This window comes from Oxyura jamaicensis, chromosome 13, assembly GCF_011077185.1.
Source record: "Oxyura jamaicensis isolate SHBP4307 breed ruddy duck chromosome 13, BPBGC_Ojam_1.0, whole genome shotgun sequence".
NCBI classification, from domain to species: Eukaryota; Metazoa; Chordata; class Aves; order Anseriformes; family Anatidae; genus Oxyura; species Oxyura jamaicensis.
This window is the reverse complement of record NC_048905.1, coordinates 4,915,292-4,942,276: the sequence shown is the minus strand read 5'-3', so window position 1 is coordinate 4,942,276 and position 26,985 is coordinate 4,915,292. Positions and strand designations below refer to the sequence as shown.

General features: G+C 35.7%; 1 protein-coding gene across 1 annotated transcript in view; it reads right to left on the bottom strand.

The window, feature by feature from the left end:
* DOCK2 (dedicator of cytokinesis 2) overlaps positions 1-26,985 on the bottom strand; it is a 188,221-nt gene that overhangs the window by 147,942 nt on the left and 13,294 nt on the right. The window contains exons 6-23 of the mRNA XM_035338697.1: positions 25,820-25,968; positions 23,639-23,774; positions 21,257-21,411; positions 19,730-19,811; positions 19,140-19,275; positions 18,467-18,542; positions 17,360-17,436; positions 16,842-16,967; positions 15,850-15,974; positions 12,476-12,574; positions 11,327-11,399; positions 11,148-11,251; positions 8,957-9,140; positions 8,753-8,850; positions 7,023-7,112; positions 6,648-6,748; positions 3,132-3,266; positions 913-1,021 (exon numbers count right to left, since the gene is read on the bottom strand). Coding sequence (XP_035194588.1) covers positions 913-1,021; positions 3,132-3,266; positions 6,648-6,748; positions 7,023-7,112; positions 8,753-8,850; positions 8,957-9,140; positions 11,148-11,251; positions 11,327-11,399; positions 12,476-12,574; positions 15,850-15,974; positions 16,842-16,967; positions 17,360-17,436; positions 18,467-18,542; positions 19,140-19,275; positions 19,730-19,811; positions 21,257-21,411; positions 23,639-23,774; positions 25,820-25,968 — 2,055 coding nt within the window. The remainder of the gene's footprint in view (positions 1-912; positions 1,022-3,131; positions 3,267-6,647; positions 6,749-7,022; positions 7,113-8,752; positions 8,851-8,956; positions 9,141-11,147; positions 11,252-11,326; positions 11,400-12,475; positions 12,575-15,849; positions 15,975-16,841; positions 16,968-17,359; positions 17,437-18,466; positions 18,543-19,139; positions 19,276-19,729; positions 19,812-21,256; positions 21,412-23,638; positions 23,775-25,819; positions 25,969-26,985) is intronic.

Genomic DNA, 26,985 nt, shown 5'->3' with positions numbered 1-26,985 from the left:
TGCTTTTAAAGCATTATTATAATCATGGTATTATACAATCGAAGTAGTACTGATGTTTAGCTCTTTTGCAGGCATGCATCATTCCAGGCAAATTGTCAGAGAACACAAATCTCAAGACCATCAGTCACCTGGGAACATTTATTCAAGGCAGAAATTTTTTCCAATCTTCTACTAAACCTCAAAGCAAAAGGAATCAAAAAACACAGAACCAAAGGAAAACTCAAGCCAAATAAAACAATGAGGGAAAGAATGGGAAAACAATCAGGGAAAGAATGTATTAAGAATTAATACTGCAGTAATCCAGTAAAATCTTCTGTTTCCTACTTTAAGCACACAGCCCTGGTAACATTCTATTTCAATATAGAACTACATACCAATTGTTTGATATTAATAGCCCTAATACTTCCTACTTTTCTAGTTTTCTTAAAGCACAGGGTTCTAAAATGTAAGAATAATTAACACTGACATGTATGGGAAACACTGACACTATTTTCAGTTAAGTAACTCACCTCCAAAATGCTGATACTATCAAGTTTAGTTTTCAAACTAAGATGGTAGAATACCTGTTTAGCACAACCTGAAGAAACTCAAGAAATGCTCAGCTCTCACTGGAGGTTTCACTTCCCTATATTCCTTGATAAATTCTAGCATCCATATTTTAGTTCTTTCAGTCACTCATTGCATGTTTGAAATTACATAAATTTATCTTCTCCTGACCTTTTGTACTTTACTAAGCAACATGATCTTGAATAAAGGACAGTTACTAAAGAGAAACAGAAGATAAATTACTTAAGAGTGTCTTACCCTCAATTTCAAAACCAAAATGAAACAAAACAATAAAATACCAAGGAACAAAACCCCATGCAAGAACAAATTAAAAAATTAAAATAAAATTTCCAAGAACACACCAACCTGCAACAAAATGGTAGTTTTATGTTGGCTTTTCATCAGGTTGTTGATGGATTCAAAGAGTCTCCTCATAGATTCTTCAAATTCTGTTTGCTCTTTGCCTTCGTATAATCTATTGAGACATGCACTGTGTTATCATTTCAGAATCAGGAAACTTTCATCATTCTAAGTGTACCAAGTTTCAAAAATAACTTAAAAATAGATTTTAAAAGTTGATCCAATATTACGTATATAGATATTTCCCCTAATAGCTACGTCTGTTATTCACTGTAGTAAGTATTCTTCAGCTTGAGCACAATGTAACAAAGTTTTCAGATTTTTTTTTTAAAAAGCCTCTAAATAATGAAATCTCATATATCTCAAAAAAAAAAAAAATAAAATAAAATAAAGAAAGCTCACTTTCCAAGTGAGGATCTGTCTCAGCTCTATTAATTCAAAATATTTGTCTCAGAGAAGGCTACTCTAAACCTTCAAAAATTAATCCTAAATCCCAACTTTTCTCAAGGGAATAAAATATACAAATCCATTTTTTTCCACATTTCCTCCTTTTTCATAGACCATTCTGACAGTCTTGACTGTGAAAAGTTAGAACACAAATACTTGAGACAGATATTCAGTACCAGAAGATACTGTTAACTGATTCCGTATTTATTTCAGCAGCTATATTCTTACAAGAACAATTACAGTCTGTAATAATGATTGTCCAACTGAATATAGAGTTTCAGACCTTTGGTTAACTTTGGTTAAGGCTGTCGTAAGGAAAACTAAAACAAATAGGTATGTACAGCTAATCACTTGAATATGCACCGTATTGCAACAACTCCATTTATCATAGACTGTCAGATGTACACAATTTCTGCTGCCCACTAATACTAAAGATTAAGATGGAGACTGAAGTTCTTCAAGCAAAACTAAACAAAAACAAACAAGCAACAAAAAATCCCTGGCTTCTCTGACCATCAGCCTTGCAACAAATTTTCCATAATGCTCTACATAATGCTTCCTCCAACAAGGCTATCCCCTTAGCCATGACACCTATTAAAAAAATTAAAACAAAGCTTTTGCACTGCTAGCTATATTCTATCCCCATGAGTGCCATCCCCTTTCTTTTTACAGCTTCTCATCTTGTTTGTATCTATCTATAAGTAGCAAATTCTTAGAGACAAAACTATTTCTAAGGGACTATTTCCCAGTAGCCAACCACTTCTGAACCTACTCCTATTTCAGCCAGAATTTCATAATTCAACAAATAATATACTTAATTTTACAAAACTATACACCTATGTGGATTTTTGAAAAACTAGGCCGAGTAACAGATAAAAGTTGTATTAGAGATCTTACTTACCAAAAAGCAGATAAAATCAGAACACTTCCCTGTTCTATTGGCTGCCAGCCCTCAAGTTCTACAGACAGCAACGGGGTGTACCCACAGTCCTGAATTTGTCACTATCTATCTTCTGGCACTGCATCGCTTCAGGCAAGTATCAGGGGAACAACGGAACAAGTACTATGGGGGAAACAGCTGAGGATAAATGCAGAGAGAGAGCAGGAATGAAGAGAGAAAAGAGGATGTGGATGAGATCGGTGGGATGCAGGGAGAATACTTAAGGGCCAGTGGAGGAAGTCGGGGCCACAGTCACTACAGTATAGTTTTCTTCCTTCCAACTCCTTCTCTCCCTTTTCCCTATACCTGAATACCACTCAAAAACAATATGCCTCATCTATTTGGCTGAGCTTTACATATCTAGTCCTTTTAGAATTTCCTGCTTGTCTGTAACTCTACATTCAGCTGGACAATGATTACTGAAAATTACCTTGTTCCTTGCAGTCTGAACTTCTGAACACAACTATCTCAAGGACAAGCATACAGCTTCACGCCATCTGTCACAATGTTTGGGTATACATTGGTCTTAGGCCAAGCCATCTGATACAAGAAATAATCATCCTTTCAAATTGGCTGCTATTACTAAATACATCTCTGGAGCCTTCACTGTAAATCACATAGCAATTATTTGAGGATTCCCTCTCAAAAAATGTTATCTTAGCAAAGTCTCTATTTTAGGCCAGTTGCAGTATAAGAAAATGTTTGTGTTTTATTTACAAAAATAATTAAAACAAAACAAACAAACAATTCTGGTCTGGAATCAAACTCGTCTTTTTCACAGGTCTACAACTACTATCTATTGCACTGATAGTTAAGTCGTTATAGCATGGGCACTTACTGTGAAAATAATGTCCTTGATCTAACAATGAACTTGAAAACATATTCCAGTGCTTTCAGAGTTCTTAGGATAGGTTCACATTGCTCTCCTCGGCTGGAGGTATCCAAGTAAGTCTTCAGAACACTCATTAGTTTCCTGTAGTTAAAAAAGACATTTTTAAAATAACCTTTTCTAAAATTAATTTCTCTACCTCATTTACCTACTCTAAGAGATTATTTATTATTAATGAAGCATTCACACAACAAAACACAGCATCTATTTTTGTGTTAATGTCACACAAATTCTATCAGAATAAAAGAAATGAGCATATTCTTAACTGCACAAACAAGAAACCAATCTGAAATCTCAAACCAGCAGCATAATTTCACACAATCCTGGAAGCGTTTTTAAAAATGTTTATAATATATATGTACAAGGTAGCACAAATGTTTTTTCTGCCTACCTACCTGCATTAAGTAGTAATCCAGTGATTCAGCACTACATGCTTTAAATTAACTAATTGTAAATGTTTCAACCTCCCTGTACACTGCAATATCTGCTTAAGGTATGTATTTTATTTAAATACCTCCTGGTTTTGTATCCAAAGGCAGTTTTTGCTAAACTAACACACAGCCTGTTATCAAAGTGCAAAAGCTCATCTATAAATAAAAGTCCCTATATTTACAGTTTTAGTTTTATCCGGAATGATTAAAGTAATATTAAGGATGTAATCTTAATCATAACATTGCCATAAAAAAATTGAAATCAGTGTGTTTTATTTTTTCCCTGCAGATCAATACAATGATGGGAACCTACTATCCCCTACCCCAAACAAACAAACAAACTCAAAGTAGTACTTGGCTGTTGATTAAATTTAACACTTCATCAGCTGGAATGATTAAACATTATGAAGTGATTATTATATCTGGGACATCCTCACATGGAAATAATAGTTCCAAGAACCTGTAGCTACTGCACAAAATAGAGACATTGTCAGCCCCACAGCACCAGCCTACCTCAGATTTCAGAACCAAAATATCATACTCTCAGCCTCCTGGGGAACTACATCCATTTATTTATTTATTTATTCATTTACTGCTTCATATCACTTCTCTGAATTCATAGCTCTATACTGAATTTGAATAAAATTTATCTAACTTATATGCAGTGTCAGTCCATTCAAGGTCCCTCAACTCTCAGTGTTAAGTCCTCTCGTAACTCTACATAAGAACTAGACACAAACGGATGACTAAACAGAAACTGAGTGAAGACCTCACAGTTTGACTAAAAGACCGTATCATCTAATGGAGTCAAAACATCTATTTAGGAATGACTTTCAACAAATCTTCCTTGCTTGACTGACCTACAAATTCAATTCACTAATCAGTGGCACCTGACAATGGGAATCTAGGCATTGGGGTCTAAAGTACAGGCTATTACAAAAATCTCTTCACATTATACTGCAGCAATGATAATTAGCAATGCATCATTGCTAGCATCAGAAAATGCCTCTAATAACACAATGACAACTAACTGCAGGAAAGCTACTGACCGAAGTTAATCTGCTGCTGACCTGGCAACTTATTTCCATGTACTATAAATTGTCATGCCTCACATCCAAAGCTTTTGAGTATCTGCTCAAATCTCCAAAGGTATAAGTCTCTATAAGAACTCGTGTTTAACTTGGACACTGGGTATAAAGAACTGAAGAAAATCTGAGGCAAGGAGAGGTAATCTTTTGCTGATAATACCCAACATTAAAAATATGCTCCTATGAAAAACATCAGACTCACGTTTGATCACAAAATAAATAGTTTAATGTGCCTTACTACTTTATATCAAGTGAAGGAAACAAAAACGTTTGCTTTTGTTGTTGTTTTTTGTTTGTTTGTTTGATTATTATTTTTTTTTTTTCTTTAAACCTCTCACATATCATGGATGTTGTTTTAAATGTGAATCAGCAGAAGTGATGCATGGAACTCCAAGGAACTGCACCCATCAATTATGATAAAATGTCAGAAATGAAAGCTGTGTCCTACAGTCAATTCTCCTTTTCCACAAATTTAGGGGCACCTTCATGTGAAAGAAAAAGCGGTCATAGTATGTCTGAGACACAGTATCTCCTTCCTATGAACTAGGCCATACACAGTTATCTGTATTTCATAAATTATTCTTGAAACAGACTGTATCATCCATGGTGTACTAGGAAAGAATGGCTCCAAGAAAATGCAAGATTTTGAGAACAATCTTAACCATGATTTTGCCTCTGCAGCTTTGATTAAATCGTTAGAAAATGCCAGTCAAGTAAGTCTTCAAAAGACTTCAAACAAATTAGGTTGTCCAGATCTGTACCAGATCTTCTCTACTTTCACAATACTAATGCATTAAATTGCATGTGCTAATTACATATGGAATGAAGGAGAATTAAAGACCACATAGTTAGTTGTTTGAGCTTCCTGGGCCCAATAAAGCTGACTTCAGCTTCCCTAGAACATGAGAAAGGATTGACTGTGCACTGCAAGCAAACTTAACTTCTAATGCAACATCTGGGGGACTTTTCCTGTTGAACTGGAACTGGTGCATATTCATCACAGAACAGTACAATATATTCTCACCTATTCCAAACCTTCAGCTAAGGTCTTTTATCTATTATTCAAATCTCCAATTAAAGTTTTGTTTCAATCGGTCACCCCACTGAACTGCCAGAACAAGACTTAAGGTAAATGAGATACTTATTTCCTCTTGGCACTTCCCAGAGATGTGCAGAAATGGATTAACATCATAGTTCTTCATAAGCCAAAGCAATTTTATCCTACCACCACCTCCAAAAGTACGTTTAGAATAAAGAACAAATCCAGTATTAAATTTATTGCATAATGTGTCTATGTGTCTCCCCATTTTTGTTCTTTCCTGTTAAAGCTTATCCTCCCATCTGGGCATTTTATGGAAGATCCAACCATTCTGCCTTCCCACTGGAATGACCATGTAGTAAATAGTAAGATGCCAGTTGACAACAGATCGTGTAACCAAACTGAAAATTTGATTTAAATGCACCTAAACCTTTCAGGTATAGTACGAAATAGTGAACTGCATACAAAGATTCCATTTATTTTTTTTCCCCCTGAGTTTGTTTGCTCTACGAGAATATACAGAAACCTACATAAATGGGTTAATGACATCCTCATGTCCCCACTTAAAGCATTTCAGATTAAGATCAGGAATGTAAAGGAAGAGGATTTATAGCAAATTTTTGACAAATCTGAGGGTATACAGATGATGTGTAGACACAGCAACATATTTCAGATGAGAAAAATGAATGTCAAAGAATTGTTTAACCCTAAATCAATTACTTTTTGTCAATTAACTCTACCTATGGTCATATCTGTTTCTCACAGGCAGGTCTGTTTCCAGATAAGCAAAAAGCAGCATCAGAACAACTTTAATAATTACATCAGAAAATAACAATATTTCCTTTATTTAACTTTATTGCAGAGGTTTTAGAATAAAGAAAAAGGGAGAAAAAGGAAAAAAACTTACTTGTATGCCAAGGTTGCACTAAAATGCTGTTGGATATATGCTTCCAAAACAGTGTTAAAATGCTGGAATTTACGGTCTGCAATGAGTCCTATTATATATATCTGAACAGAGATGGACATAATTAGCCTTTTTCATAAAGTCACACTTCAAATGAAAACATCAGTCTCCTGAAACATTTGTGATAAACCACTATTTTGAAAGTGTCTTTTTTTTTTTTTTTTTTTTTTTTTTTTTAATAGTTTTGGAAATAGTAGTCTCCTATCTTTTCTGCAGAGATTTTGAGTCTACTTTCTTGAGATAAACAATGTTATAGTTAATTCACATTCATGGGATTCTTGGCATTGACAGATTAAATCACCCATTGCCCATTCTTACCAGTGCATCAAAGACAAGGATATCATACTCGTTACTGTGGGAATGTTCCATCATGATGTTAAACAAGGCATCCAGTGTATCTTGGAGAAACTATACAAAAACATGAAAAGACAAACTGACAACCAATTCAGCTTGAAAACCACACAATTCAGTTTTCAGTTTGGAGAATGTTTTTCTCAAGAGGGGATTTTTAGAGGCCTTTACTGAAGTATCAGCCAAATTTAGAACACACTTCTGAGGATTTAGGCTCCAGTTTCTTTAATTTATGAACTGAAATCCTCAGACATACGCAATCAATAATATATACATAGCTCAAAGCTTATGGAATTAAGCTAAAAATGTTACATAAACTGATGTTAGTTATCTAAAACTGCATTCCTAGTTCCTTAGTGATACATATTGTAGTTGCTATTGTTACCTACATATGGTGATTAAAAACATGCTTCCAACTTCTGTGGTCTTATTCAAATCTCTTTAAAATCAAAGGATAGCTCCCCAGTGACTTGGAAACCAAGTCATAGAACCATTTCGGTTGGAAAAAAACTAAGATCATCCAGTCCAACCCTTAACCTAGCACTACCAAGTTCACTATTAAAACATGTCACAAAGCTATACATTTACATTAATTTTGAAGACCTCCAGGGATAGTAACTCAACTACTTCCCTGGGCAGCCTGTTCTTTCATTGAAGAATTTTTCCCTAATACCCAACCTACCTCCTCCCGCCTCCCGCCCCCTTCCCTCCCCCCCGCCCTTTCCCCCCCCAGCCCCCTGCCACAATTTAGGGCTATTTCCTCTTGTCTTATCACTTGGTGCTTAGGAGAAGAGACTGATCCCCACTCTGCTATAGACTCCTTTAAGGTAATTGTAGAGTGTGGTAAGGTCTCCCCAAGCCTCCTTTTCTCCATGCTAAAAAAAAACAGCTCCATCAGCCACTCCTCATAAGGCCTGAGCCACTCATAAGTCTCTGGTGTTTGTATTATTATTATTATTATTATTATTATCTTGTTTTTTAAATAATTTTTTCCTCCTCCAAAAGAAACAGGAGAGGTGTCTACCACTTTTATTAAAAAAAAAAAAAAAAAAAAAAAAAAGTAAGAGACTCCTAATCTGACTACTGGAGTCACACTTAATTTGATTAAATCTAACAGCAAGAACCACTTATTTGTTCTTTCATCATTTCAGACCTGACAGCAAAATACTCCTATCAAACTTATACTTAATTTTGGTCATTTTGGAGACTATTAGTTCTTTTTCTTTGTGCATCAAAATAGAGAATCTATCTTAAATAAGATTACAAGCTCTTACTTCAGAAAGATTTTCCAAACATATTTAGCATGTGTCACAGAACAATACAACTAAAGATCTCTCACACAAAGTTTAGTCTAGCTGACAACCCATAACAAATGAATCAGCTGAATCTTGAAACACAAGACAAAATGACCGTTCCCTGGGTAGAATCAGGCACTTATCCCTAAGACATAAAAAGTATAATTCTAGAGAGAAAGAGGTATTCTTGCTTTGTTAATTTCAAGATCAGTTCTGTGCATGTCTGTCCTTATCAGCATTATTTTAAACTTGTGATCATGTGTGTTTCTACATACACAGCCACATATATTGCATAAAATGTTAGTATAAGACAAAGTAGAAATCTGATAAAAGCATCCAGAAAGGAATCCAGCATTGCATTCTTATGCACTATTTACAAAACACCAACAACAAAAGATATACTTTCACAACTTCCTCTCCATCCACAATCTTCAGTTTTTCCAGGTTTTCCTGTAGCAGCTCTGGCTTCATACGCCACTTCAAGAGACCTAGTAAGCCCACTAATAGAAAATAAATGGACAGACAAACATTACAATTTAAGATGTGATTTCTCATTTGTGCAGAACTCTTCTTTCTAAAATGTCTGCCTGTTTAGAAGATACATACCATTCTGAGTTAACTTTGTAGAACAAACCAGAGTTGAAATATAAAATGCATCCCGTGAGCTTACTGAAAGCCCACCTACAATACTTGAGTTCCTGCCTATGGTTGCTCCTTTATTTTCCATGTGTTGACGTGTAGAAGGTAATGTCAAATATGCACTAGAATCCTCCATTTTTTTACTGTCACCCTGAAAAAAAATAACGTATTTATAATTTATAACATACTTCACAACACTGGATTTAAAAGTAGAGTTATTTTGTACAAAAGTAAATAAAAAGATATGTTTCTATGGACTTAAATGAATGCAATAAATTAATAATAAGCTATTAATTAACTTATAGAAAAAAAAAAAAAAAAAAAAAAAAGTCCCAGCAGCAAAAGGGCTTCACAAGACTACAATGAACATACTGTGAAAATTCAAAAATTGAAAAGATATGTGTTTTAAGGGTTCCGGGAGGAATTATGATATCACTAGCAGAATAAAAGCAAGATCAGACTTCCCATTAAGATGTGACTAGAGATAGAAGATGAGACTACTGAGCATCACCTTGAAGACTGTACACAGGATACAGGTCATATAGTTATGATGTCTGCACACAATTTAAGAACAGAAAATTGGATTGATAGGGTAAGAATAGCAGCTCTATTTTGGTATGTCTATTATAGCTTCATACCTAGACCTTCAACATAAAATTTCAGGACAGACCAGGACATGGAGAGATTATATTTTAGGTTTGCCAATATGGTGTAGTGAATAAGCAACAGATATGATGGAATTCATGGTTTTCAGTAGCAGGAACACCACAGACAAAGACCCAAGATGTATTTCCTGATCTGCCCCCTCTCTCCCTACTACACCATTTCATCAAGCTGCATGCCATAGCCCTCACTGAGATTTGTTACATCCCAACTTTTGATTCCTACTCAGGACTGGGAGGCAATGAAAATTGTATTCCTAACTGTTTAGAGAACATCATTTTTCTTTAACACAACTGGTAAAGTTCCCCCTGTGCATTTATGAACTCTGTCACTTGAAGCTGTAACACCTCAACAGATTTGATTTAACCAATTGTATCATATTCTTAGACTACAATTACATGTATACAAAGAGTTGGAAAAACAATCTAGAATGATTTTCTAATGCTTTAGTTTGTATCTGCTTCAATTACTACAGTCATTGTCTTATTAAACAAGAATGTTTAAAAAAACTGACTATAAACATATGTAAAGTGACAAAACACGTAATCCTTAAACTGAAAAAAAAAAAAAAAAAAAAAAGAAGACAGTATTACTGACTTTAATGGTTGTATCAATCTTAACAAGTAATTACTTCTCAGAATTAATTTCTGAATTCTGACTTCTGACTTCCTTTTTTTGAGACAAGTTAGACAGACATTTTGAAAAGACTTGAAAATGTGATCCACAGGTCAGAAAAGTTCCATGTCTGAAGGCAGTGAAAATCAAGTACAACTTGATTTAGTTGTACGTGTATTGCTTGCCATTTGTTATGGCAAACCAGTTTACTGAAAAGAACACTAAGAAATAGAAGAAACACATAAATATTCTAGTGAATTAGCAGTCGTTCCTGGTTCATAGTTCCTGCTTGTTCTCCAACATAAGAAATAATACAAACAAAACAAAAAACAGTCGCAAGACATATGTTCCCTGCTTCAAGTCACAACGTCATAAATCCTATCTATGTTCAATCAGGGTGAGTAAAAGCAATGTTCTTTGTGTCCAAACTCAAATTCCTGGAACTTCCAGTTTGGTATCTGAGAAACTACAAAATTGAAGCAACTCCCTAAGATTATATTCTGTGATCGTTCATGTAAAAGACTCTAAGTGAACAAAAAAACCACCTCTCTTCAGCAGAACAATGGTACATATCCAAGTACTTAGCTCTCACATGACTTCCTTTGTAATAGGGAAAGCCAAAATCATAATACTCAATAAAAATATGAGGAAGAATAACTGTCTCTCATTGTTCTTAAATCATCTAACTATAATTAAAATGTAAGATAATGTTTACCAGCCAAGGAAGAACTTGCACCCTTTTTTTCCTCAGATGAAAATAAAATTTTTGCCTAGTTTAATAAAATTCATTTAACACAAGGAAGCTAAACAATGCGGTCAAAGACAAAAGTGTGAAACAAAGGTCGCTTAGGGAGGAAAAAAGGAAAAAAAAATCCAATACCTTTAGGACTAACAAATCATGGATGCCATCTTGAAGAGTTGTTCCATCCTCCTTCATAAGCCTTATGTAGGCCATTGCAAAATTCTTCTCTCCTTTATCTTTAGCTGCAAAACAAAACATTTGCTGTTGGCTACTGATCAAGGAATTAAAATTCACCGAAGTAAAAATTCTCTACTCACACTCTTGAGATGACCTGTGTCTGAACATAAAGCGCAGATGTATCCTTTGCATGTCTTCAATAGGAACTGATACCTTTAGTAAAATGAGAAAATATGTATATTTTTGTAATTAAATTCCTCTTCAAATCCTTGAGTAGAATCTGAGAATAATGACTGCTTTATTTTTAAAGAAGCATATGTAATTATGACACACATGCAACAAAAGACCAACTGTTAACAAAAAATATTAATAGCAACATGTTTATAATTCTAAAACTTTAGATCTGTATCCCATCAAGTTGACTAACAACTCAACTTCCCTTTAAATTTTTTACTGCATAACACACTTCATATTAACTACACTTTTATTAACAAAAGGATCTAAAGTTAATAATTCTATAAATATTTCCATACAGAAGTCTGATATACACACAAATTTTAAAAAACAAAATAGTACCCAAGCCAAAACACAAGACTGGTCAATGTTTTCAAAACAACAAATACATTTAAAAACACATTAATATTTCAAATGACACAAATGACATTCCCTCCCTGCCCTGCGCTATCCTGGGGACACACCACCCCTTACTGTAACTGTAGGCTTGCGACACATGGCAATATAATCTTCAGTACGTCTTCATAAAAAATAAATTAAAAAAAAACAAATCACACTATCAAGCCAGAGACATGCTTTATAAGAACTACTTCTAGAAGCTTCTAGGTATTTTCCGTTCAAAGACATTAAAGCTGGATTTGATAATTAGTAGTGTATATCTAAAGTAATTTAGAACAGCTTGTTTCTGTCTAAAATAATATTTTTTTATGCCTCTTTCTGATTTTTTTCAGGCAATTGAAGTTCCTCATCCCTAATAGTTCACAGCAATAAAACAAATGCAGTACATCATTTTTCATGAAGCATATTAGGACTTGAAGTTATCTAAGATGATATCATTTGTTTTGCTAGATAAGATCTTTTCTAAGCCAAATTTCAAGCCTCAGTAAACACATAGCCCTAATAACTGATAGCTGACTAAGACACTACCCTTCTTGTTTTATTTGGGGTGAAGGTATTTTAAACCTATTTTATAAAAAGCTGATGCTGTGCAACATTATCTCAGGTACCAACAAGAGATAAGGAAATAAAGCAAGTGAAAAGTTTCTGCACCGTACCTTTAATGTTTCCATCCAGCGTGGCTGTTTGACCTGGTAGTAGAGAACTGATCTGTATTCACTCACGGGTTTGTCCCCTGCTCCCAGGCAAACGGCATTCTTACAGAAAGGAAGAAAGAAACAGTTCATAGCTGCTCACTCATTTCTGTGAGTTTTTATCAGTTGTGCAAAACCAACCAAACCAGCTGACCTGACGATCAAGAGCCTTCCCTGCCATCGCACCCCCCACTTTACCTCAGCGCCTGACGGGACGGGTGCAGGACCACCTGCCCTCACTCCGCCATGCTGAGGCCGTGCTCACTCAGGGCCGCAGCCCCTGGAGCCCACGGCAGCCCTGGACTGAGGGAATGAACACTTCACACTTCAGGTACCATCCCCTGAGGGCACAGCAACCAGGGCAACAGGAAGGCAAAGCCACTGCCATGGCCCTCAGGCCTCCCTCAGGCCTGGGAGCCTGGAGATGCAATCCTGAAATGATACAAGTGTGGGACTGGCACATATCATGGTGCAGAGACCTGTCTGATAACAAAAGAACAAACAGAAAGGAAGCTTTGACAGGAGGTGCTGTTTCCAACCCTCTGAACAGAAGGAAAATGAACATTTTCCAGAATTATACTGGACCTAGAAGTAGATGGCCTTTTACAGGCTCACAGTGGGCTGTGAGGAAAGCCAGCTAACCAACAGAGAGGCTCCCTTTCTCTTCCAAATGAGGAGCTGAAGTAACAAAGGCATTGATCACCTCAATTAGTGGGAAACAAACATGGGAATGCAACAATTGGAAGTGGGAATGCAACAATTATTTCACTTTATTATTTCTTTGACTTCTCCCCTGACTTTAAAATACTCCATTTTAGCATAGTCTCATAAGTATTGTTTATGTACCAAAAGTTACTTTTGACCTAAATGATACAGATGCACCACAGAATCACAGAATCACAGAATAGTCTAGGTTGGAAGAGACCTCCAAGATCACCGAGTCCAACCTCTGACCTAAGACTAACAAGTACTCCACTAAACCATATCCCTAAGCTCTACATCTAAACGTCATTTAAAGACCTCCAGGGATGGTGACTCAACCACTTCCCTGGGCAGCCCTTTCCAGTGACTAACAACCCTTTCAGTAAAGAAGTTCTTGCTAATATTCAACCTAAACCTCCCCTGGCGCAACTTTAACCCATTCCCCCTCGTCCTGTCACCAGGCACGTGGGAGAATAGACCAACCCCCACCGTGCTACAGCCTCCTTTCAGGTACCTGTAGAGTGCGATAAGGTTGCCCCTGAGCCTCCTCTTCTCCAAGCTAAACAGTCCCAGCTCCCTCAGCCGTTCCTCGTTAAGACTTGTTCTCCAGACCCCTCACCAGCCTCATTGCCCTTCTCTGGACTCGCTCGAGCACCTCCATGTCCTTCTTGTAGCGAGGGGCCCAAAACTGAACACAGTACTCGAGGTGCGGCCTCACCAGAGCCAAGTACAGAGGGACCAATACAACACTCTCACGGATTTTTTCCCAATGTTTAGAATTTCTGATTTTTTCTTATTTTTATATTTTCTGCCCCTTGTGCTAAATTTAATTTCTACAATTCTTTTTTCAATAACCTGGTCTAGATCTACTTACTAATCAGTTTAAGGACTTTTTCTCTCTGTGCTTTAACTTGCAACTCACCTGTTTCTCCATGAATTTTAGCTATTTACTTCTCACCTGGTCACACTCGACAGCCTAAGTTACTACACTATACTGACTGTCAGAACTAGTATGGCTCTAACTTGACTTTTGGTCAAGTTAAAAATTGTTGTAACAGAGAAATTCAGTCTTAGTGAATCTGGAAAGAGTCTCAACCTATTTCCCTCATTCTTGTCTGACTGCTGTTAAGGTTTGTACATGCAGGATAACTGTACAAAAAAAAAAAAATCATAGGTTTAGAAGTTTACTGATTGTCCTGGTTTCAGTTAGGACAGAGTTATTTTTCCTCCTAGTAGCTGGTAGGGTGCTATGTTTTGGATTAGGATGAGAAGAGTGCTGATAACACGCTGATGTTTTAATTGCTGCAGAGCAGCTCTGTCCTGCTTTAACCCCAGCCGGGTTAAACCACAACACTGATACTTGATTATTTTTGAAAGCTAAAACTGAAAAACATTTGCTTTTGTTATTACTTGTCTTCAACAGTATTTTAATCAACTTCTGAAAAATTGTTTAGGGATGTGTAAGGCATATTGCCCCCAGAAAGCAGGCATTATTTGAACATCTATGTCAGATCATAGACAAAGGAACAACTCAATTTTCTGCTAGTATTTGGAGAAAAGATGCATCCATGGAACTGAAGATACATAACATTGGAATGAATGCAAGATTTAATGCATTACACTGGGTTAATTTCTTTAATGAATACTTTGGAGTATATTTTAAGCATACTATCTGTAACTGCAACCAACAGAGTAGAAGCCAGTGAAGTCTGTATCACAACAGTTATTTCCTATACAGATCAGTCATGTGGCCAGGTGTTTTCTGATTGGGGTTACAATTTGTTTTGTGGACCCTAGGCATTATGTGAGTTTCAGGTTTTCTTCATTCAAGATTTAAATCTATATTGTAGGTCAAATATTTAGTTGTAATTCATCAACACACTGACATTTCAGCAACTCATGAACCACACTGCATTTCTCCAGTTTTATTTTATCTCAAGCATCATCTTAATGACTTCACCCTCATGATCAAAGTAGCATTTTAGAGAACAGTATAAAGCTCAAAAAAGGAAAGGCCAAAAATCCCACTGAATATTGCACTGATGTTAAGAAATCCTAAGGAAAAGACAAGCATTCATAAAAACAGAAATAGACAAGACAAACGACACTGTAAATATTTGCTGTGTAAGTGCAGTGTCCACACTCCACTCTTTTCACTAATGTAATTATTTGCCATGTACTTTATTCATGGTACAGACAGTCCTCCCGGCACAAATCAGAGGTTTGTTATGTGAAAGAAATAGAATTTAAATGCACATTTAAATGCACAAATGTGTTTCTCCAGGAATTCCCCACCTTCCCCGCCTATAAAAGGAGGGGGGGGGGGGGGGGTGATAAACAATGTAGTAATTGTCAGGAACAGCATATAATCTTTGTTCCTTAGTCACAGTTAAAATGGGTCAGTGTCATTTCTCTTTTCCAGTAGTTTTACAGTTCTATGCAAGACCTGTACAGGACTTGAATAGATTTGTCACAGTAAACATAAAATTCATCTGTCAAAAGATGACACAAGTGAGAGAACTAATGTTTTATATTATGTTATTTTATAAGAATTTTAAAGAAGTTGAAGAGTTACTTCTGCAATGTACTTCATTTTTGTCTTTCTGTCATACAGGGAAGAAAAAAAAAAAACTTACTGGCAGAGTTTTTCCTTCTTCATCACAAACACACATTATTACTTCTACATTTCTCTGAGTTGTTTTATTGTATTTGTCAAAGTCTCCATACAGTAGTGTAATATAAATGTCATTTCTTATATCTCCTAAAAAAGAAATGAAAAGGTTAAAAATGAATGAAAATGCTGTGAGAACAAAGGGTCGGGTTACCTTCACAAGAGTTTTTCGACAGTGAAACACGTTAACATAGAAAAAGTCTCATTTTCCATCTGAACTTAAATTTTTCAGCTCTTTTATTCTTAGCTAAGATCGTACAGTGAGCCGTGAAACGAACCAAACAAGGTTCCTGAAAGTGCCTTCAACCGATTCTCGTCCTGCACTGACACCTGCTGGTGAGGTGTCAGCAGGATGCCAGTACTGAATTTTGTCCACATTAAGAGCTGCCTTTCTAGAAGGAACTATTTTAATTGTCCTCTCTGAACAAAATTAAAGTTCTCCTGTGAATGGAGAAAAAAAAAATAAAAAAAAAAAAAAAAAAAAAAAAACACGAAGAATTGTAGACAGTGAGTGAATTTAGTTGGCAAATATGTAATCATAAATCCAAAATCAAGAGGGGGTAAGAACATTTATGTATTTATTTATTTTATTATTATAATTAAAGGACAATTATATGTTACAATAAAAATAAGGTTAACTTAAAATTTTAGTAAGCAACTTAAAATTTTTAGTAAGCATTTCCTTAGCAAAGAAAAAAGCTATGTACCAGGAGCTCAGATTCTCCCTCACTGTCTTGATTTTATTTTTTCTATGTTAGTACTGTGTAATACTTTCCAGGGACCTCACTATTTTATATAAACCTGTAATTCTGGAACAGACTTTAACATAAAGAGTAAATTCTAGATTCTCTGAGTTACTCCTTACTGAAATCAGTAATTTAGATCATAGCTGATGCTCATTAACCCAGGAAATGACCACAAAAATCAGCTGCTGATAGAGAACAAAGCACCTCCTACCTGGCATGATTATTTCAGGAAATCCTAGTTTTCTAGCAACAACTGTTGTTCTGTCTACAAGGTGTGGATAGTCCTTCCTAGTTTGAATCACATCTCCAACAAGCATTTTGACAGTTACCCAGAGACCTATTAAAGGGAGGAGGAAAGAAAAAAAGAAAAGAAAAAAAATTACACTTTTTCTAAAGAGAGGAAAGAAAAAACACAAAAAAAAAACCACACCTCTCTCCTCAGATGATGTTCTCATTTCCTGACCAAAATAATTACAAGAGTTCATTTCTCCCACTTGCTTTATTTGGAAATACATGCTTAACATCCAGTACTTTTAAATACTAATTTAAATAGCCTCCTACATTCTGCAACTAAGTCATGATTCTTCGCTTCCAGCTTCAAAGTTGTCCACATGTCCATGGTGGTGTTACAGGCATAACATAAAAGCCTTTCTCTAAAATGTAAACAATATGAAATGAAATTCCACTGAAATTCCTTGTTATCTGATTTTAAAAAAGAATGTACTTCACCTTGTCCACCACTGTCTCCTTTAGATGCTGTGATCTTGCTTAGGAGACTGTGTAAAAAGTCATTCTCTGCCACTACCCTGCAGGAGAAAAAAACAATGACTACTGGGAATTAAGCACTAAATGTATTAAATACCATTCAGAACATAGATGACAAACAGCCTCAGTTCTCTTTGCCATACTTGGCCTTATTATAATAAATTGCATCAGATAATTGCAGATAATTCCATCATCTCTTGCTCTGAGTTGCAGAATTTTTGTGCTAAGCCCATGTGTAGACTGAAGTAAAAAAAGATGAAATCAACAACTTAAGGAACTGGGCCCTGTGACAGACTGACCACAATACACAAGCCTGTCATTTTGTAGGAAAGCACAACCTGAAAGCATTCACCAATGCGCCTGTGCACTCCAGGTTTTTCTGATGAACAGCCTGAATAATGAACTTGAATTTCAGCACCTCTTGAAATTATGACCAAATTCTCAAATAACAGACAAGTCAGATAAAATTGTAAACAAGTAAAATAGGCCAAAGGCTGACACACTGGTTTATTTCCAGAATTATATTAGTTCTCTATACTACATAATGGTAGTGCTATGTAGAATGCACAAATACATTTCCAGTGAGCACTGACATTAGATTTCCGAGTGTTGCATTTTTAGGCAGCTGGTCTGGTTGCCTAAAACCTCTAAAAATTACTTTCAAGATAGTTAACATGACAATTCAACTACTTTCAAACTGAAACACAGTTCTTACTCAGATTTTTCTTAAGTTCAAAGCAAAATCAAGCACATCAATTACTAGTCATTCATAGTTGTAAAACTTATTGCATTAAAGGTATAATGATTTAACTCATTTTTTCTTAAACAGGACATGGAACCAGCTGACAGAAAGACAACGTTTGTAGCCATATACATTTATGTATCATGCTCTGTAACCTCTGTCGAGTCTTAAATGCCTTTTAAAGTGATACTTAAATAATTAACACTACCACAACTTAAAGGTATTAAAAGGAAAAATGATTTTTTTCTTGAAGCATTTCATGGGTCATTTTGCCACCAAACAGATGTAGAAAGCTGTGTACAAAAATAGGATATTTATGACTGTCTTACGGATGGAAGGGTATGAAATGCTGCTTTTCTTCATCACTTTCAGCTTTTCCTTTTATGATGTCAGTAATATCCATAACTACAAAAGTAAAAGAAAATTATCAAAATATAAAATGGCATTGCTAAATATCTCCTCCTATCCATTAATACTGTATAATACATATTCTTGTTCCTCGAGGTAAATATAGATTCTCATTAGCAGGCAGCGTAGCCCAGTAGGAGTAAATCTGTGGATGAGACCTTCCAGTGCAATGAGCGCACTGCAGACATGAGGCTATGTGAGGAGGGAATGACTTCAGACTAGTTTTGGTCTGATCTTGCAAATAACGTGTGTGCGTGTTGGTGGTGCTCCTGGCACAGAATCAGTGGTTTTATTTCATCCACAGTGAATTTTGTTATTAATACTGTGGTACCGTGTTTTGGTTTGCACTTTGTAGAAGTAAGTGTAAATAATTAGGAAATTGAATTCAAAAGCACATTTCTGACATAACTAAAATGCTAATGTAGGTGCAGTCTTCATGGACTTCAAATGTTAAGTACAGAAGTATTATCAACTATCAAGATAGCTGATATGTCCATTTTAGATTCTGGCATGTCTTCATAGAGATTTTATTGTCCAGGTTGGCAATTATCACTTAACTCCTCCTTCAGATAGAGTACAGGAGACATAAGTTACCTGCCACTCCAAAAGGCCGCCTTAGTCCTTGTGTGTATTTCCTTGAGTTACTGTCTTTGAGATCCATCCTTCCAACTCGGACTATTTGACAAACCAAATAAATTTTGTCTCTGCTAAGGTCTTTATTTCCAAGATCCTAAAAGAAAAAGAAATATGATAGTTAAAGTATTATTTGGGGAAGAACTTGGTCATGAAATTTAAGGAGGTTCTCCAGTAAGAAAATAAAGCTCAACAATCAATGAAAGAAAAAAAAAAAAAAAAAAAAGAGTCAACAGAAAGTAAGAAATATTGTAAGACTTTCAAATTTGAGGAAAACATAAGCTAAGATAAAAAGAAGAAAGTAGCAATAAATAGCTACAGCAGATAAAATATCAAAGTCATCATTAAACTGTTGAGGCAGAAATCAGAGAAAAGGTGCACATTGATTTGAAGAAAGGACATCAAAGGCACTGCCCTAAAGCACCCAATGACTGATCGTCTTGCTCTGAGATGACTACTTCTTCCTTTCTCATCCTCAGAAATTCTGATAGCGGCCACAGAAAAGAGAGAATCTGATTTGAACAATATAAGGAAAACCAGAAAACACTTACTGTGAACACTACTTTCAGATTATTGAGCATATCAATTTCCTTTGGAAAGCCTTTACTCCCCCATCTCACCAAGTAGTTCTCACTGTTTTGAAGATAAATTTCTTATTACCATGTGATTTAATGATTCTTCCGTTTCACAGTATATTAAGAAAACAACATATGTAACAGGTTGCAAAACAGAAGATAGTCTGTGACTGTTTGAAGCTAATACCACACTAAAGGACAAGCGCTATACAAAACACCATCAGTAAACGCTGAAAAGTAACTCACACATTAGACAGAGTGGCACCTTTTTTGGAGAAAACATAGTTATCATCATAATCTCATAGGAATCGTCAGCAGAACCTTATTCTACCTGTGAGTTTAGAAGTTCCTCACATTTTCTCTCTCCCTCCCCCTGACTTTGCAGCACTTCATTCCAGATACCACAACATTCCCCATCAAGAAAGTCATGTAGTCAATCCATTGACATTGCAAGTCATTCTTCCAGGCACCCAATTTTACCAGATGGCAAGAATGAAAATAATGTTCATTACATCTGTACGCATTGCCTGGTAAAACAAATGAAGGCTTCAGATTCAGGCCTGGAGCTGACAGAAGATAGAGGCAATCTAATACTACTTTCTCCTTATACAGCTAAGAATGGTCATACATGGAGAAATTAGAGCACTTGCAAAGTACAGAGAAGATCTTGAATATCTATCCTTGATAATCAGACCATGACTGGACAAGGCTTTGAACTATCTGATTTAACTAAGCCAGCTCTGATTTGATAGGCAGGTTCAACTAGGTAACTTCCAGAGGTTACATTGGTCTAATTCATTCTACTTCATAAAGGTGTAAAATAGGAAAGACAATGCTTCATTTCCAGTTTTGTACTCTGGCACTCCAGTATACTCTTCATAAAAAATAAAGTAGTCAAATCGTATGAGAGGTATGTTTCCACAAAAGAAGGATCTCCATCAATTTCTGAAGACAATCTCAAGGTTACCTTTGGATAAGCAGCAAGAACAGTTACCTCTAGAATCTGCATGTTTCTCTCTTCCATTTCGCCCTTTTAAAACCCATTTTAACAACTGCCTCAGACTCTACCTAATATGACTGAGTGCTCTTGGCTGGATTGACAGTCTTACGAACTTCAATACATGATGTCTCAGTTACTACCACAGGAAGTTTCTTTCTCCTGAAGTCTGTAAAAGCTCTAAAGTTAAAGACAACTATATTGTCTATATTTAAAACACAAATCCCTCCAACAGTACTGTCATCTCTAAGTTTGAAGTGGTCTCGAGATTCTCCAAAATTCTCAAATGCTCACTCCAGAAGTTATCTGTCAAAATATTCAGGACCCATTATCTAAGAATGCTTTAATAGCCAGCAATTAAATCTATCCACACTTTCCTTTATTCTGGTTGTCTTCCATTTATTTATATATTCTCTGCATTACTAGCATGTTGGCAACTACTGTACTTCATTATGGCCAGCTCCTCTCATTAGATTTTTTTCCCTTAAATAAATAAATAAGCTTACCTTATAATTGTTAATTTCAGTGGATCATATAGTGACATAAAGAGTTCTGCATCCTCTCCAATTCGGCAAACAAAATTCCGCACAAAGACATATAGGCTATGGGTGGGGGATGAAGACATTCGGGAGTATGATGCATAATCTGGTTGATCCTTTGACTATTCAGAAGGAGGAAAATCATAAGCTACATCCAGGAATTAAAGTGGTATGATATCACAAGCAATTTCAATCGTCATCACATATCGTAGTCGATCTTGAAAAATCAGTACATTCTGCTCACTTAAAGAACCATCATACAGTAAGATTAAAAAAAAAAAAAATAAAAAAAAAAAAAAAGGCTTTCTACCAAAAGCCTTTACCCTGTATGTTACTCAGAGAGAGATTGTCTAACAATACGAAAATGACCAGAAAATAAGTTTCTGATGCTTCCCAATATTTCTCCAGTGTATCAACATCCTTTTCTATGATGTAGCAAGAAAGCTCGCAGGTTAGTTAGAAGATGCAGAAGCGACATAAGTATGGAAGATCCCTTGCCAGACCCTTCAGTGTATGTAAGAAGATGAAAAACTCAGGCTGGATTCTTCCAAACACTGTATCTGGCCTCAGGAGCTACCTCAGTGTGCAAATAATGAAAAAGGTGATGACAGAGGTGCCTTAAATCCAGCTTTTGCAGGACTTAGGGGACTTACTGATAGTATCAGTAAGAATTTCCTTTGCATGGTATTCTAAACATATTATCCTTTCCCGGTTGGTATATCCTTTCAGAAATGGAACAGGGCTTACTTTATTTAACAAATATTTCCAAGGAACACAATAGTTATGCTGTTTCTCTTCCTTTTACCTCCAGAAATCTTCCTGTCTTCAATATCTTATATTTAATTTCACTGAGGAGATAAAAGCCAGGTTAAGATCTCCTCCTGTGTATTAATGTATTCAAAACCTTAACTACCAAGAAAATTGGACTGCTTTCAGTGGAACCGTTCTGACATCCTTTACTACAATTTTGATAAAGAACCATGCCTAGAAGATTTCAGAATATTTTTCCAGTGGTGTAAGAACTTAAAGCCCTTTAGGAAAAGAGATTAGCTTGACTTCCATACCCTAGGCCAGTTCTTTAGCCACAGGACAATTATAATGAAGGGTGAGACATAACTGTCACTTTTAAAGAGCAGAAGAAAAAATATCAAGCTGCCACTATAGAACCAAACCTACAAATCTGTACCAGATTATTTTATGAACACAGCAGCATATAGGTGGAAGCCTACTACCTGCATTGTAATGAGGTTTCACCATGCCAGGAACAAAAACAAGAAAAATACAATTTTCTGAAGACAAATAACAAAAAAAAAAGGTATACACTGGAGTAAGGACACAGCTGAGCAGGATCACCATCTCAAAAATAGTCACCTAAATTCTACCAACATCTTATTTTAAACACCTAGAAACAGCCACTTAACAGATGATGTCCTAAAGTTCTTATCCGTTGTTTTGCCGTATTTTTAAAACAAGCCAACATATTCTGTTGCAGACAAACAAGTTTTAGTTTCCTTGTATTGTCAGTTAATTACAGGCTGATGTCTGGGAAGCAAGATTTATTTAGTGACACTGATGAGAACAACTCAAATGGTGTTTTCCAGCAGTTTGACATGGGCATTATTGATGTGTCATGATGGCATTTTTGTTTGTTTTGCCAGATATTTTACTTGCTTTATCACTATTTACTTTCTCATGAATGAAGAAAAGAACTGAAGTATCCTCTAAGTTTCTGAACAGACTTAATATGACGAGATCGAGGACGTACGAAGTACGGTCTCTTGTTTAGTATTTTCGAAGATGAAGTGCATATGCCCTCATTAGCTTTTCTTAGATATACTAACTGCTGGTACTGGTCCACAATACTATTCTGAGTTAACCAAACTCCTTGTTAGCAAGCTTAAATTCCTCCTTCAGACCAACTAACAAGCAGCAACTTACAGCAAACAACCAGCATTTTCACAAGATTCTTTAAAAAAGAACTTAGATTAGTCAGAGGGTACAACCTAAACTCCAAGTATGTAACTACTCACTACACAGACCAGCCTATTGAGTAAGCCCACAGACGGATTGAGGAGACCTTTTTGCATTTAGAAAGCAAAGAATGGATTTAGAACCAGCTTCATGGACAGGCTTCCAATCTAGTCCACAGATTGAATCCAGTCCACAAATACAACTCACTTTGAGGCTTCTCCATATTTATAAACATGAATGTGAATCTACTCTGAGGTAAGTTAGAGGCAAACATTTCTAGCAATTTTATGGTAGAAGATTATGCCCTTCAAGCCTTGCACTGAATTTTCATTTTGATTTTTAGCAAAGGAAGCATTAAGTTTCGCCCATTATTCCTACCATTTCCTCTTTAATTCGCTCAGTGATTTTATTAGTTGCTTCTTCATGTGCATGAAATAGGCTGATGACACTGGTTTTATCTGGATCCAAGATATTTCCATCTTCATCTCTAACTATTAGATCTAGCTCAAGTATCCTGTGAAAACAGACATATCAATATGGCAGTTTGATCAATCATTTCCTTCTATAAAAATAAACCATGGAAATGCAATGCACAAGGATTTACAACGAATTTTAAAGCAGTAAAATAAGTTTAAATAAATATAACTATTTTACTGAACAACAACAAAAAAAAAAAAGCAAAAACTACAATTTCCTTTTCAAGCTGTTGTCTAATATTTATCCTTTTTGGGAATTGATGGTAATGTCAAAGCATTTAAATGCTTAGCACTTAAAATAGATTCACTATGTTCAATGAGTTCAAGCAGTCTCTTTTTTTGTTGTTGTTTTTAATGCATAACCTTGTAATCAATATGCATAGGTTTTTCCTTTTACCTTCTGCTTTTTTTTGCTCTCTTACTCACGTTGTCCTGTTGCTTGACTAACAACTACACTCTCTTCTCCTCTGCTCTTATACAAGTCGTGCCTTTTTCTTTTCCTTCACTTTATTTTTTTTCAGAATTCATAACTTTCAAGTCCAACCTCCCTATGTCCTATGTATTCTTACCCATGGTGCTATGGTGTCACCTCAGCCATCAGATAGTCTTTCTTGTCTATCCAGGATCTTACTCTTCCATCCCCCTCTACAACTGGTCTACTTCATGTCAGACTGTACTTATCAGTTTCTAAAATGTATTGTCTACCATTGACACCGCTAGTATTGATAGAAGCAGTCTGTATCACCTTATGACCCTCTTCATCTTGCATCATTTTCTTTCTGCCACCTCTCCTGACTTGGTGTTCAACCTCCTCTCTCACAATAACCACTCAATTTCCACTTTCATTCCCTTTATTCCTTCTCCACAGTTCAGCAAGTTTCCTTCACATATCACGACTCTTAACCCCACACTTTCAGCCACTTACAAACACTATCCACCTTGCACTCTTCTATTCAGTTCCAAGCCATTTTAAACATCACCTTTTCTCTTGCTCCTTTCAAGAAAGCAGCTTACTGCCTCCTAGTCTGATGGAAAATAATAATAATAATAATAATAATAATAATAATAAAAATAATAATGTTGATGTTCTCTTGGACAGAAATACGATTCTTTGACTGGAACATTTCAAAGCAAAAATCTGTCCTGGACTGACCATTCAGCTCCACATAGCATAACAGGATATGTATATTCCCATAGGATGTTCTGTAAAAATGCAATTTATCATAAATCTGTGGATCCAAACCTCAGTGAACAAGACAAGAATTTCATAACATCAGGTCATTGCTTGTGTCTAAGCCACAAGTAACTACTTTCGACTGCATATGGGCTGTCAGGCCACAATAACCACAGTCATTTGCAGTAGCTTATGAACAGTTTATGAACAGATTCCACTGCCTATGAAATGCCTATTATGAAGTGGTTTGCTTTCTTCACCTTTCATCAGATGGTGGATGCTCAAACTCACGTAACAATGTTTTTTGCCAAAAATATGTTGCGCTACAAAGGCTTTCCTCAGCAAGTAACAGACAAGGCATTTTGTCAAGCATTATCCAGTCTACAGTAGTTTCACTTCTATTACCAGAACCAGATTTCTGCCTGGAAATTCCCTAGCAAATCTGGGGACAGTTACTTTTAACAAAGGCTCTGTACACTTCAGACTTCTGTTACTTATGCACCACTAAGGTCTCTCGACAACACTGCTCAAGATGTTGCATAACACTAGCAGAGGTAGGTTGTGTTTGTGAAGAGATAGATGAGTTTTGGGGCTTAGAGTACACTGATTGATGTAAAGGCCAGTCATCTGACCTCAAATGCTTACAACTGACAAGTTCATGTTTCTATAAGTAACAAATAAATTAATAGTAAAAAATAATAATAATGCATGTGGGATGAGAAGCCTCAACATGATATTTATTATTACCTCAAGAGTAACAGAAATTTGAAAAGGATGATTTACTATGTCCACATCTCACATTAATGACCTACAAAACTGCAACCAGGAAAAATTTATCATCATAATCTCTGTTCTAGCTGGGTACTTTAAAATAAGACATGGTTTTCAGAAGCAATGTAGTCCACTTACTTGTTACCATAGTCAATTTTGGAAGTGACCTTCTGTTTGAGTTCTTTAAGCTCATCTTTTGGCAGAGTCCCGGACAGAAGCTGTGACCTCCACTCCATTAAGTCATACATCATAGACTGTACCTGCTGGAACCGCTCTTTCTTATTTGTCTAGGGCATACAAGAAAACAATAATTTTCAAGCTTTGTAGAAAGCTGAAGTGACACATTAACCTTGATAATTCAAGGATGCATCATATTTAATACTAAATGATTGCAGGATCAAGAATTAAAACACCCAATTAATCCAAGTCCAGTTTTGCATCTTTACAGCTGTTGATTACTCCACAAATCCTACTAGACGATCTGAAATTTTCTGAAGCCTGACTTTCTTCCTCCACAGTTTTTTAAGGACAGAATGTAAAAAAATGACTAGAAATTCAAGTATGTTGTATGAGGATAGACACATTATTTTGGTTTTATTTAACTACACTGTTTTGTGGACTGAAAGTCATTGACTAGGTCTCATCCAGGGTAACCAGTAGAGAAGCAATTCATTTCTGTATAAGACACTGAAAAGTGCATGCTGGAAACATTTGACCATGATATTAATACATTTAAGACAGAAGTGAGAACGCACATAGAAGTTGCTAAAGAAGTTCCAATGTCATCCACTGAAACAAGAAGTGTTTATTTACTGACTTTAGCTAGAGGAAGACTGAGAAGTGACTGGCTTCAGAAAATGAATATATTAATGAGGGAAAACTACAAAGTAATATCTATATATAGAGATTTGTAAGAGCACTACATTGTGGGAATTACAATGACATGCAAAAGACAGATGCAAAAATCTGCAAAAAGATGCAAAAAAGACACATGCAAAAATCATTTTACTTTTTATTAAAAATAAATGATTTAATGTATTATTTACTTATGTATTAACCAAAGTGTTCACAGGAAAAATTGGTTTTCTCCAAGCTGGAAAAAAATAGGTCTTTATCACTTTAAGAAATGTAAAACTAAGGCATTGAAAGTGAAAAAAAAGAGACTGAATTCTGGAAATTGATAATTGTTAATAGCTACACACTACCACTTGAGTTCTAGCACCCCAACATATTGAAGATTTTTCAAATGCAGCTTAGTTATATTTAACACTCTTATCATGAAACTTGTCAACTCCCCAGAGAAC